Genomic DNA, 13,772 nt, shown 5'->3' on the forward strand with positions numbered 1-13,772 from the left:
GCCAATTAGTCTTCGTACTTGCCTTCCATTCATTTACTTAACATTTATCATATGAGATAACTGTGTTCGCTATGAAGATACAAACATGACTGAAACAGTCCCTGCTCTAAAGGATGGTCTTTCAAGTGAGGTAACACATATGCAAATGGGGCAGTTGCAGGAACAACGACAGAGACTATTTGAGACAGGAAACGAAGTGCTTCTTTTTTTTTTTTTTTTTTTTTTTTTAAGATTTATTTATTTGACAGAGAGAAATCACAAGAGAGGCAGGCAGAGAGAGAGGAAGGGAAGCAGGCTCTCCGTGGAGCAGAGAGCCCGATGTGGGACTCGATCCCAGGACCCCGAGATCATGACCCGAGCCGAAGGCAGCGGCTTAACCCACTGAGCCACCCAGGCACCCCACGAAGTGCTTCTTGATTAAATATCTAGGTTATTTCTAGTAGACAGCATCGATTATGGAATGAGTAGTCCTTAAAGGGAGGGCCTTTGAGTTTATTTATCCTTGAGGGCAGGTAGATTTTAGAAGGTAGAAATGTTGAATAACTGAGGTTGTTATTCTAAACAGACTATGGAATGAACAAAACACATACAGCCCAGGCTTATTTGATCAGAAGAAGTAGTAGAAGAAAGAAGAGAGGAAAAATATGTTAAGAGAGGTAGACTAAAACCAAAGTTAGATGGCCTTTAAATTAAAGGCTAAAATTAGAGTTCCTATCACAGGCACTGGGGAATTTTAAAGGATTTCATACTATAAAATGGCATAATCAGAACCTTGTTTCAGTTGGAGTGTGGCAGCTATCAAGGAGGGAGGCTAACTTCCATAGTCAGGGGGCTAGACGAAGATGGTCTGAACTAGAGCAGAGACAGAGGGAGAGTTGTGGAAGTAGAAGCAACTAAATCTTGTTGATTTAGTGACTGACCAGACTGAAAAGTAACAGAATGAGTCAAAGATGCCTACAGTTTCGGTCTGACTGACTTGGAAATAAAAATTGGAGAGATAAGAAGAATAAGTATTGAGTTATTTTGGATTTAGTGAGTTTCTCAAGTAGCTGGAAATGTCAAGAGCGCAGCAGTGATATTTACCAGGAGCAAACTGTGTTGCTGCCTCTTGTTGCCCTATGGATGCATATAAGCTGTTTCCAAAAAAACTTTTATCACTTCTCACACTTGAAAAAAACCGCTGTGTAAAGGCTGCTTCACTTCTTCAAATAACTACAAAGCAGTGCTTGATACAAAGATATAGTTTCAGTTAGCAAGAAAGCCTTTCAGCCGTTGCCCTTTCTCCTCAGTTTATTTATTCCCAGCGTCTTGTACCTGTGCTTTCCAGTGGTGTCCAGCAGCCCCATGTGGCTGTTGAACACTCACAATGTGGCCCATCTGAGTCGAAATGTGCTGTAATTATAAAGGTAAATCTTGGATTTCAAAGACTTGGTAGGAAAAAATGTAAAATACCTCATGAATATTTTATATGTGTTAAATGAGAATGTTTTAGGGATTGTTTCAGGGCCCCCCAACACCACCCACATAATAGGTGATTTGCTAAGACTCACAGGACTCCGCATGTATTTGATAGTTACAGCTGAGATTTCTGACAGTAAAGGATATGTGACCAACAAATGGGAATTACTGTCTGAGTCCTCTCAGAGAAATCCTCACAGCGTTCCTCAACGCTCGCTCCCTTGTATGAAGGGCACACTGAGCATGTGTTTCTCCAGCAACAAAAAATGCAGTAACATAGACAATGTTTCTGTCCAGAGGAGCCCATTCGAGCTCAGTGCCCAAGGTTTTTACTAGGAACTGGTCTCATAGGCACTTTCTGCGTTGCCTGTACCAAAATTGTGGACTCACAGAAGGAAAGAAGGTATTTGGCATAAATGACATTGTTCACAAAAACTCTAGGCACCATGAACCTTATCGGTCAGAACTAAGGGCCAGCCTTGCACACAGACCCTTCTAAAGGTAGTGGCCTCAGTCTCGCTGTAGTAATTCTTTTCTGCACAGATATATTGGGTTAAATAAGCTATTAGTAAAATTCATTCCACCTGTTTCTTTTTAATCTTTATAATGTAGCTACTTGGTCACATTTTGGCTTGCATTATATTTATTTTGGGCATTACTGATACAAATCTTACAAGCAAAATTCTTCTCTAATGTGTTTTAGTTAAGGTATTTCTCTATATACACTAATGATTTCTCCATCAGTACAGATCTGATAAATAAATATGTGGAAAGTCTCCCTCACGTTATATCTTCACAATAATCACTAAATATAAGACTTAGCTCCATATCCTAAATTTAGCTTTATTATCCATGAAGAACAGGAAAACTATCCCTCCAAAAAAAAAAAAAAAAGTCATGTATATGATCAAATAAAGAACTTTGTAAGTTTTTATAAAACAAAAGTCCCAGTTTGGAAATCTCCTTTTAATAAGCACATTAGAGAGCTCCAAATAGTACATTTTTATATGCTCATCATTGCTTCAAAGTGTTAAACTCTTTTGTTTTTTTCTAAGCTATTAATGATGTGTAATTGTTATGAATCCATTCATGAAAACAATCAATGTTTTAAAAAAGGTTTATATGGATGGACTAATTCTACCCATTATAGATTACAGATATGACTAAAATAATATAACTTGGCTAAAATATGATACAGAACAGTACTTCCCAAGCACTGAATACTAATATATATCTCACTCTTCAAGACAGGTTATGGTTTTAGGAAAATAATTTCTAGGACTACAACTGTGAAAGCAGCAGAAGTTATTTTTGTTAGAATAAATCCATAATGGGATTCTCAGTGACATACTGCCTGTGGCAGTCCTGCAGGCCTCGTTGAGGGACAGACTATCTCTCAGCATCATTGCCCCATCTCATGAGAAAGGGAGGAGAACTTCTTTCTCACGCCATGACCCAGTAGAAAGTCCTCAGGCTCTAAGTTGAAAAGAGTTTATAACTGGCACTACTTTTGCAATTCTCTTTAACCCTTACTTATAAATTCCAATAATTCAACCATTTTTTATAGTTCTTAGTAGAAGTATGTCATTAGCATCCCATGTCAGTAACTGATACTTCAGTTCTCTTTTTAAACAGCTCTGCTTGTCCACTGAAAATCCACAGAGCTTAATGCATCTATAATTATGAGTATAATACATTTCCACAAAACAGTATCTGACGATGTCAGCGCTGCTTTCTAATTGCTTTAAATAATGTGAGAAGCAGTTGTAAAGAATTCTTTAATAAAAACTGGGGGTGTTTTCTACTCACTGTTCAATCAATGAGAAACACTGACCAGAAAACCTTTCTTTTTTCCCCTTTTGAGGATTATAAAGAGACATCAAAATATTCTGTGTCACACAATGTTCTGTGGATAAACTTTAAGACCTAATGATAGTTTGATTCAAAATCAGAATACCTAGAAGCCACAGTGCTGCTTATAACCTCACTCAGCCCATCTTGAAAATAGCTTCTGTTCCCTGTCTCTTCGTTTGTGAACTGGAGAAGACTAGTAAAATTAGAGAGGTCAGTAGGTAATATGATATGAAAAAGAGTTGTGGTATGACATATAAACAAAACAGAAAACCCCAGTTTTTAGAAGTATCCAAAACTACTGTGTGTTCTCTAGGCCATTTGTTATGTTAAAGTGCACACCTGAGTGTAATATAATTTTACAATCGATGGGACACAGCTGAGGTAGGTACACTAGCTGATTTTGTACTGAAATAAAATACCAACATAGCTTTTCATTGGCTTTTCTGTGTCTCAGCCTAATGGCTTATTTAGGTAACTGGTATCTTTTGTCCTTAACGATAAGCTTTGAAACCATCAAGCATTTCTTAAAGAATCATGAAATACTTAATGGTTAAATGATACCATGTGGTGGATTCAGTCTCTGAGTAGATTACTGGTTATATACATAATTCTTTTGAGAATAGAAGTATCAACATGATTGAAACCACTAATTTCAGTCTCACTGATTTTATTTTTGTTTTTAAGATTTTATTATTTAATAATCTCACAAAACAAACAGGGTTGCAGGGGGGTGGGGGGGGTAGGAGAGTGTGGTGGGGTTATGGACATTGGGAAAGTATGTGCTATGAAGTGTGTAAACCTGGCAATTCACAGACCTGTACCCCTGGGGCTAATAATACATTATATGTTAATTTTTAAAAACCTAAAAATTAAATGAATAAAAAAATCAAATCAAATAAATATGTATTATGAACTAAAAAAAAAAAAAAGATTTTATTATTTGAGGGGCACCTGAGTGGCTCAGTGGGTTGGGCCTCTACCTTAGGCTCAGGTCACAATATCAGGGTCCTGGGATCAAGCCCAGCATCAGGCTCTCTGCTCAGCGGGGAGCCTGCTTCCCTTCCTCTCTCTGCCTGCCGTTCTGCCTACTTGTGATTGCTCTCTGTCAAAAAAAGGTCTTTTTTAAAAATATATTTTATTATTTGAGAGACAGAGAACACGAATGGTGGGGAGAGGCAAAGGGAAAGGGTGAAGTAGACCCCCTACTGAACAGGGACCCTCCCCCGCAACATAGGACTTGATCCCAGGACACTGGGATCAAGACCTGAGCTGAAGGCAGACACTTAACTGACTGAGCCATCCACGTGCCCCAGTCTCACTGATTTGAGAACCAGAAGTCTGAAATACCTGGTAGTCCATCCTACTCATTTAAAAAGAGGAAGCAGAGACCCAGGGAGTCAGTTAAAATTTTAAGTTAGGTTAACTAATAACAGAAAAATTTTTATTAATTACTAGTCCATCGTTATCTCTTCTCTCTGTTTCATAGCACTATTTCCCAAACTCACAGTTCTTAGCTATTTTATTTTAAATTCTTGAGTCATTGGAGCCACCTAGGGGTTATTATACTTGAACGGGAGTGGGTAAGTACCCAACAAATAAGCAAGTCTTAAAGTTTTTTACAGAGAATATTTAATTGTATATGGATAAAACTCATGCTGAAACTCAATTCAGTTTGTAATGGGGAAGGAGAAGGGTTTCACAAATCCTGGCTCATAGTAATTAACCGTAGATGATTAGCCTACTGAACTAGAATTTGGGTGGCTTTTACCTTTGGGGATTCTGCCTTAAAGAGAGATTACATATTTGCCCTCTAACCGCAAAGCAATTTTGGATGTTATTTTTTGTTTTAATTGAAGAATAACTGACATTCATTCAATATGGTATTAGTTTCAGTGATTTGATATTTACATACATTACAAAATGACCACCACAATAAGTCTAGGTTTGATCTGTCACTATGCAAAGTTGTTACAATATTATCAACTATATTCCCTGTGCTGTACATTACGTCCCTGTGACTTATTTATTTTATAACTGAAAGACTGTTCCTCTTAGTCTCCTTCCCCTACTTTTTCCTGTCTCCCCATCCCCTTCCCTCTGGCAACCATTAGTTCTCTATATCTGTGAGTCCTTCTGTTTTGTTTGTGCATTTGTTTTGTTACTGGTGATGCAATTGGACAATGTGTTTAAGTATTCCAAAACTTCCTGTGTTTGTAACCTAAAGAGAGAGCCCTCTCTTTAGAGGGGAAAGAAATACTAAATTCACTGTTTTGATAAGGTTCATTGTATATTTGGGGGTGTGTTTTTTTTGGTTTTTTTGTTTGTTTAAGATTTTATTTATTTATTTGACAGACAGAGATCACAAGTAGGCAGAGAGGCAGGCAAAGAGAGAGAGGAGGGGAAGAAGGCTCCCTCCTGATCAGAGAGCCCGATGTTGGGCTTGATCCCGGGACCCTGGGATCATGACCCGAGCTGAAGGCAGAGGCTTTAACCCACTGAGCCACCCAGGTGCGCCTGTATATTTGTTTTTTAAAAAGATAATATTTAGGGGAGGAAATCCAGTTATTATTAGTCCTATAAAATTTTATGTATTTCTTTTCATCTTGAAAATAAACTTTAAAAATATATAAAAATATTTGAGGTCTATCAGTATAATAATTATATTCAGTTTTCTTTCTTTGATGAGATACCTATCTTAAATGTAGAATTTTTTAGACAGGAAATACATTTTGCTTTATTATATTTCTGGAAGTCACAATGATTAGTTGATTTTTACGGGCTTCTGTAAATGTGAGCGAAAAGCCATCATGCTTCCTGGCTTTCAGATTCTTGTGTGAATGTCTTTATACTGAAAAACACACTATTACTATGTTGGTACTTTTGCCTCCAATCCAGGACTTTATTTCTTTTTTTTTTTTAAAGATTTTATTTATTTATTTGACAGAGAGAGATATAAGTAGGCAGAGAGGCAGGCAGAGAGAGTGAGAGGGAAGCAGGCTCCCTGCCGAGCAGAGAGCCCGATGCGGGACTCGATCCCAGGACCCTGAGATCATGACCTGAGCCGAAGGCAGCGGCTTAAACCACTGAGCCACCCAGGCGCCCCCAGGACTTTATTTCTTAACAGAAGTAAGCACACCGAGTCATAATGTAGTGTAACAAATGTGTACATGTACAGGTTAAGTATTAAATAGAAGCACATCTTACAGTATGACAGGAACACAGGAGTCACACTAGGTTCCTAGGAGAATTGAGGGAATCTTCACAGAGAGGGCTGCATTTTCAGTGATCTTCAAAGGTGAGCAGGTAGTCACCAGGAAGGAAGGAGGAGACATTTCAGGCTGAAGAACAGTTTACACAAAACATGAAGTTACATGGTATATAGTCCATATATCTTTATCATTTAAAAAATTTTTAATTTGCAAATTCCAAGGAGTGATTTTTTTTCCTGATAAAATCTACATAACATAAAATTTGCCGTTTTAACCATTTTTAAGTGCATAGTTGAGTGGCATTTAGGTACATTCATATCTTTGTGCACCCATCAGCACTATCCATTTCCAGAAATTTTTGATCATCCCCAGCTGAAACTGTCCCATTAAACACCCCATTCCTCTCTCCTACTGGGTCCTGGTAGCTGATGTTCTCTTTTCCTCTCAATGAACTGACTGCGCTGGGTACCTCATATACCTGGACTCATACATAATTTGTTCTTTTGTGTCTGGCTTCTTTCAAGCATGTTGTCTCCAAGATTCATCCATGTTGTAGCATTTGTCAGAATTTTCTTCTGAATCTTAGCCTTGAATAATAGTCCATTACTTATGTGTGTACCTCATTGCGGTTATCCATTCACCCATCAACAGACATTTATTTAGGTTGTTTCCACCTTTTGGTGGAATAATGCTGCTGTGTGCTTTGTGACTAATGCTGCCATGATCACTGGTGTACTGTGTTCGAGCCCCTGCTTTCAGGTGTTTGGGGTACGCACCTGGGCGTGGAATTGCTGGAGCAGATGGTAATCGGTGGGAATTTGGGGGAAACCCCATCCTGTTTACCACAGCAGCTGTACCGTTTTACATTTCCCCCAGCAGTGCACCAAGGGTTCCAGAGTCTCCACATCCTCACCAACATTTTCTTTTAACATTTTGAAAAAATTTCCCAGGCTGTATGCTAGTTCCGTAAGCACCATGGCAAATGTATTCATACTCTCATTACACTAAAAATGACATTTGGCACCCAGCTGGAGTAAAAAGTGTTTACCTTAGACCATCTCAGAGAGTACTGGCCCTTGTCTTACTGCATCTCTAGTACAGAGGGTACTCATGGAGGGAGGAAGGGTCAGTAAACCAGGACGAGTTCTTAGCAACAAACTTCTTCTTTCCTGCAGCTCCCTGCACAGGTAGCACTTTCTTCTGCCACAGCAACATGTGCATCAATAATTCTTTAGTCTGTAACGGTGTTCAGAACTGTGCATACCCTTGGGATGAAAATCACTGTAAAGGTGAGTGCGCTGGCAAAGGCCAACCTTTTTGAGAGAAAAGTGGCCATTGCCCTTCAGTAAGAAACACTTAAAATGTCCTTTATAACTGTGCTTCGCATAGCTGCTTTGGCCAGAATGGAAACATAGAATATAACTGTTCCTTTAAATAGATCATGCATCTCTGGTATGTGGTAAAAGCAAAGAAAAAATATTTATTCTCAATGAAAGTATTCTTTTTTTTATGAACTATATTTTTTATCTGACGTTGTTCAAAAATCTGCCATAATATTTCGTGCGTTATTTTAGTCATTCGTATTGTAAAGATACCTTATTCTCAGAATAATTTAGAAAGTGACCTAGAATACTAGTATTTTTTAAATTATATAGAAATACTATTTAATAAATACTGATGGATTCAGTCTTAAAAAGCAGTAAAAGCAGGCTAGTAAGAACTGCTTTTTCATTTTATAAAATTTTCTATGCTATACTTCTAGTGTATATCTAAGGTAAACATGACTTGTGGTAATAACTGAGTATCTACAGGCATTATCAAATCACTGTCTCAGTCTTAAAGTTTACCTGCCTTCTATCCTCCAAGAGTTCAGTGAATATCTTACTATGAGAATTTAGTGTGATCTGATATGGCTTCTTAAGTACTTGACTTGAAGTATTTTCAGGTAATCATTCAAAGGTTGGATCTTGATGATATACCTCAGTGGGTTAGCCTGATCGCTTTAGTCCTGTCTTGCTGATGGCTCTCAGTAGAAATACGGTGGGGAAAAAAAAAAAGAAAGGAATACTGTGGATATACTTCAGCATGGCAGTTGGCCAACCACCACCGAGCAGAAAGCTGACCCGATAGAGCAAGAGTACTTCTTTGGGCATTTTCTCTGTATTCATGTTTTTATTTCTCTATTTTATTTTTTTAAGATTTTATTTATGTAGTTGAGAGAGACAGAGCACAAGTGAGGGGAGGGACAGAGGGAGAGGGAGAAACAGATTCAGGGCTCGATCCCAGGACTGGAGATCATGACCTGAGCTGAAGTCAGACGCTTTACCAACTGAGCCACCCAGGAGCCCCTAGAGTCATGTTTTTAATTTGATTTGCAAATTGTATGCCTTCGTGTACCTTCTGAGTAAAGAACCAAGTCCTTTTTCTTTTATGTAATCTGTCTGACTATATTGTCGTTGGTTCATTTAACCAGAAATCTTAATGGGATTGTTTTATTTGTTTAAAAACCTAATTTTAAATGGCATCATCTGTAGTATATTTGATCCACGTGTTCTGCTTTACCTAAAAATATTTTACCAACTTGTGACAGAACTCAATGAATTTTGAAAGTCTTATTGTTTCTCTTTCTACAGAAAAGAAAAAAGCAGGACTGTTTGAACAAGTCACTAAAACCCATGGAACAATTATTGGCATCACATCAGGGATTGTCTTGGTCCTTCTCATTATTTCTATTTTAGTACAAGTGAAACAGCCTCGAAAAAAGGTCATGGCTTGCAAAACTGCATTTAATAAAACTGGATTTCAGGAAGTGTTTGATCCTCCTCATTATGAACTGTTCTCCTTGAGGGACAAAGAGATTTCTGCAGACTTAGCCGACCTGTCAGAAGAACTGGACAACTACCAGAAGATGCGGCGCTCCTCCACCGCCTCCCGCTGCATTCATGACCATCACTGTGGGTCACAAGCATCCAGTGTCAAACAGAGCAGGACCAACCTGAGTTCCATGGAGCTGCCTTTCCGAAATGATTTTGCACAACCACAGCCCATGAAGACATTTAACAGCACCTTCAAAAAGAGTAGCTACACTTTCAAACAGGCGCATGAGTGCCCTGAACAGGCCCTAGAAGACAGAGTAATGGAGGAGATTCCTTGTGAGATTTATGTCAGGGGGCGAGAAGATTCTGCACAAGCGTCCATATCCATTGATTTTTAATCTTCTACTAAGGGGACATTAGTTATTAAGTGTGTACGTATGCAGTCTACCAAGCACCCATACTCTTCAGCCGCCAACCCTTTTCTCCTATCAAAACTAGGAAGACCTTCATTCCCACTAACCTACTGTAATGGTGAAGCTTTTATTGTCTCAGGCAGCCTATGTGTTAAACCAATCAAGAGACCTACTCCAGTCCATGAACAAAGTAACAGTCACTATTGCTTGGTGTCACACACACAAGGTATGAGCAAAATAGCATCTGAAGAGGGGAATGGTGGTGCTGAGCCTGGCTCAGGCTGCCTGTTAGGCTTAGCAACAAGAAACTGCTCTGGTTGATACAGCTTGTCAACGTTTTGATCCCACAATAAGTTTAAAAATAAGATTCGTCTCTACATTCCTTTTGTTTTTCTTTTCTTTAAATTTGTCTTTTAAGTCCATGATTTTACCATTTTGGTTTCTTAAATATAAATGGTTACTGTACCACACATATTTCAATACAGGCATTTGTTCTAGAATTTGTCAAAATATAACTTGTTACTGTGCTAAGTGCCAATGAAGACCCAGAGTTCTGTCGCACCCATCTGTTTCTTCTTGACTAATTTCTATACTGTTGCCTTTTAATTACTGGATCCTCAGTCCTTATCTTTTGTGAATAGTAGATGATAAGATTTATCACCTTTAAGTCATATTTTGTCTTACAGTAGAAGATTTCATAATCCTGGGATATATGCACCCTTGCCAGTCATGACAAAAAACTTGAAAAAGATTAAAACTTCTAGAAATCCTTTGAACTTTCCCAAATTTGGTCACATGCAGTGGTGGCCTATTCATTCCTGTGCGCAATGTCGTTTCTTTCATTTTGGGGGAGGCCTGTAATTATGTTTCTTTACAGCATTTCTCATCGCCAGATGTGTGTTTCCTGATATTTTTATAAGAAGATGATTTTGCTCCCTTTGTACTGGTTTATGTTATGGCATACAGTAGCCAAGGTTGTATGAGAGTTAAAGGAAAATTCCTAAGAAACTCTGAGAGCCCTCAGATTGCTTCTTACTTGGGACAATACATTTTTCTAGTTCTTACCAAGAATAACAACTTCACTTTTTTTTAAACTGCACTTTTGACCTTATGTTTTTTTTATGGTATATAAACAATAATTTATAAACATGATATAAAAACTCATTGTGTTTTTTTAGACTTTTGATATTATTTGATACTGTACAAACTTTATTAAATCAAGATTAAAGACCTACACGAGAGATTTCTTCCAGTGTTCACATTAGTGGCTTTGTATACACATATGCTGTGATGGAACTACACATATTAACTTATTGTAAAGACCTTGGTAATGTGTACATAAGCTTTTGTTTCCTTTTGTTATTGCATTTAGTTTCTGATAAATTTTTCACTGTGTGTTATTTATTCTACATCACTACGCAAATCTTATATTAAAATATACATTGTTACATGATTCTTCAATCATGTTATTGCACTGAGATTTTGAATCTTAAATATGGAAAGAAATCTTTATCAAATTATAACTAATACAGACATGCCATTTAAAAGAGGTCAGTTCTCATTTTGATATTTTTTTGTAGTAAATTCTCAATGAACTGAGAGATTGAAGTTTCACTGAATTTCATTGATTTTTTTAAGATACCACATCTGTGGGTTTTCTCAGATTAGTGAAAACTGGGACCTTTAAATATGATACATATAAAATACCCCTTCAAAATGTTTCTTATATCACATTTTTCGTTTTTTAAAGTACATAATATCCAGGAGATAAGAAAACCTACAAATACTATATATTCATGATTTAACATTTTTTAAAATCAGCATAATTTCCTGTTTTATAAATACAATTTTGGAAGGTAGAAAGACTAAATGAATGTAGTATTCATTGAACTAATGAGCCAGAGCCAGATTAGATAGAAATTCTTTCAGTAGCTATGTTGAATAGGCATTCTAGTAGTTAGTAGCCAGCCAACATTTGAACAGCATAGTAAATATTTAATATAACTGTGATCTCAGTCTTCATGCTCATGAAGGAAAACGAGCATATTTTCTATGTAAAATTATATCCATTACAAAAACAGCTGTTAAGTCCATCTTTAACACATGCATTGTAATAGAAACTAATACAGTATGTTTAACTACATTAACTATAGTCACTTGTAACTATATTTTTGAAATGTGTATCCTATTTTCTTTTAAAAGGGCATGAAGAGGCCTACAAAATAGAGCCTTTAAAGAAGACATTCAACATTAAAACAGCATAGAACTACGTAGCTTCAGGCAACTCCACTTAGCAAGTAAAGCTTGGACAACGATTTTGGTTCTGAAGTTTCTGGCTGCTAAAAGAAATGAAATAGTCTTTGTTTTTCACAGTAGAGGACCCAAACTTATCTGCAGAGACTAGTTTTCTCTTCAACTAAAGAAAGAGGATCTTTATATAGAACAACATTTCCTCAGAATTTAAAATAAGATGCAAAATGCAGAGAGAAGTCAGAATGGTAAATCTTTATCTAGTGAAGGCGCATTTTAATACAGTCTAGGCTCATCGGGTTTTGATCATTGTGTCTTACAGGGGTTAGAACTGAAGAGCCAGGTGATCAGCATTAGCTGAGCCAGCCTTAAACTGCCACATACTGTATGCCTTCATCGAAGTATAGATGGGTATGAGGCCTTGCTTAAACGTTTTTTAGCCAAACATTTACTTGGCGGTACACTACAGGAAGAGAAGAGAATGAAACTTTTCTTAGGCATTATTACCAGCATCATGCTAATCACTGTATTATATAGTCTTTCATCTTTGAGGTCAGTAAGAAAACTTTACAAATTGTTTACTAAAGTAAAAGCCATAAATTTTAGTAATGGAAATGAACTTTAGCCATCTTGTGGAAGTTATTACACCCTTCACAGAAAATATAGAAGCCAGTTGTTAACCATACAGTGGAAAAATGCGAATCTGGAGGGGGGAATATCTTCAGTTCAGGAGCGGCCCTAAGAACATCTCTAATCCTGTGTTTCCTTTCACCTACGACCCTGAGTTTAGCACAAGATCTCAACACTCAAGTGCCCACAAATTGCAGGAAACTATGAACCCAACATTTAAAGTATGTACAAATAAAGGCAACTTTTGTGGAGGGAAGTCTTCAACGTAAAGGTTTAACAAAAAGCAAAAGATTTTCCACCTTTCACAACACAAAAGAGATTAAAAAGGCTCCTTTCACTTTGACTCGTTAACAGCTTTTGTGTCTGTCGTTGTCATGTTTCATGTAATTATTAGGCATTAAAAGAACCTCCTAAATGTCTGCTTCTGAACATTTTTATAGTTCTCTGTAGTCTGATGAACAGGATAAGTTGGGTTTCAGGAGTGTGTGGAGTGATGAAACAGGACAGGAGAAAAGCCTAGTTGTGATTCCAGGAGTGATTCTCAAAGGGGATTATGCCCTCTTACAAAATGGTGTCTGCTATGCTGTTCATGATTAGAAAGGGACCTTGAGTTTGGGGGCTTTTAAGATCTAAGAAAGATGATCTGTTCCAACTTCACGAAGGAGAATTCTGAGGCCCAGAGAAGAGCAGTGAGTACCCACATCTCAGAACCAGTCCCATGCTCTTGCCTTGCCTTTGATGTTTTTCCCCTGCTTTAGCTGGCTGGAAGTTTTAAAGGTCAAGCAGTTCTAAACAGCAGCCCAGATGTTCCATGTAAGCTTGTCGGTCATTCTGATTTAAAATGTAATTTATTCTATAATAATTTTTTTTCAAAGCATTTTACTTTTTTTATTTTAAATCTATGTAACACTATTCTATAATTCTGTTGCCATGACTTCTTGGCATCTGCAAACTGCAAGACAATTACTGTGAATTCTTAATAAACAATGTTAACAATTTATAGGTTTGGCACTAGATTTTAAAAAAAGCTTCAGTGTTTTGCTTTTGTCATCCTTATTAAATCTAAAGGAAACAATGTATACTCTAGAAATTAAAGATTTGTGTGCTGTATCTCTTGAGTTTGGCGAATGATTTGAGTTCTG

At 37.3% G+C, this 13,772-nt stretch overlaps 1 protein-coding gene and 1 long non-coding RNA gene across 6 annotated transcripts in view; one reads left to right on the plus strand and one right to left on the minus strand.

The window, feature by feature from the left end:
* Positions 1 to 13,740, plus strand: part of NETO2 (neuropilin and tolloid like 2) — a 63,406-nt gene extending 49,666 nt beyond the window's left edge. For 3 of the 4 annotated variants that reach the window (XM_045989187.1, XM_045989188.1, XM_045989186.1), the window contains 2 exons: positions 7,697 to 7,810; positions 9,155 to 13,740. In XM_045989187.1, the coding sequence (XP_045845143.1) occupies positions 7,697 to 7,810; positions 9,155 to 9,735 (695 nt within the window). In that variant the 3' untranslated portion in view covers positions 9,736 to 13,740. The remainder of the gene's footprint in view (positions 1 to 7,696; positions 7,811 to 9,154) is intronic. The other variant, XR_006816291.1, reaches the window with a different exon arrangement.
* LOC123931717 overlaps positions 6,394 to 13,772 on the minus strand; it is a 47,275-nt gene continuing 39,896 nt past the window's right edge. For both annotated transcript variants that reach the window (XR_006816292.1, XR_006816293.1), the window contains exon 3: positions 6,394 to 6,650. This is a non-coding gene — a long non-coding RNA (uncharacterized LOC123931717). The remainder of the gene's footprint in view (positions 6,651 to 13,772) is intronic.

This window comes from Meles meles, chromosome 19 (assembly GCF_922984935.1).
Source record: "Meles meles chromosome 19, mMelMel3.1 paternal haplotype, whole genome shotgun sequence".
Classification (NCBI taxonomy): domain Eukaryota; kingdom Metazoa; phylum Chordata; class Mammalia; order Carnivora; family Mustelidae; genus Meles; species Meles meles.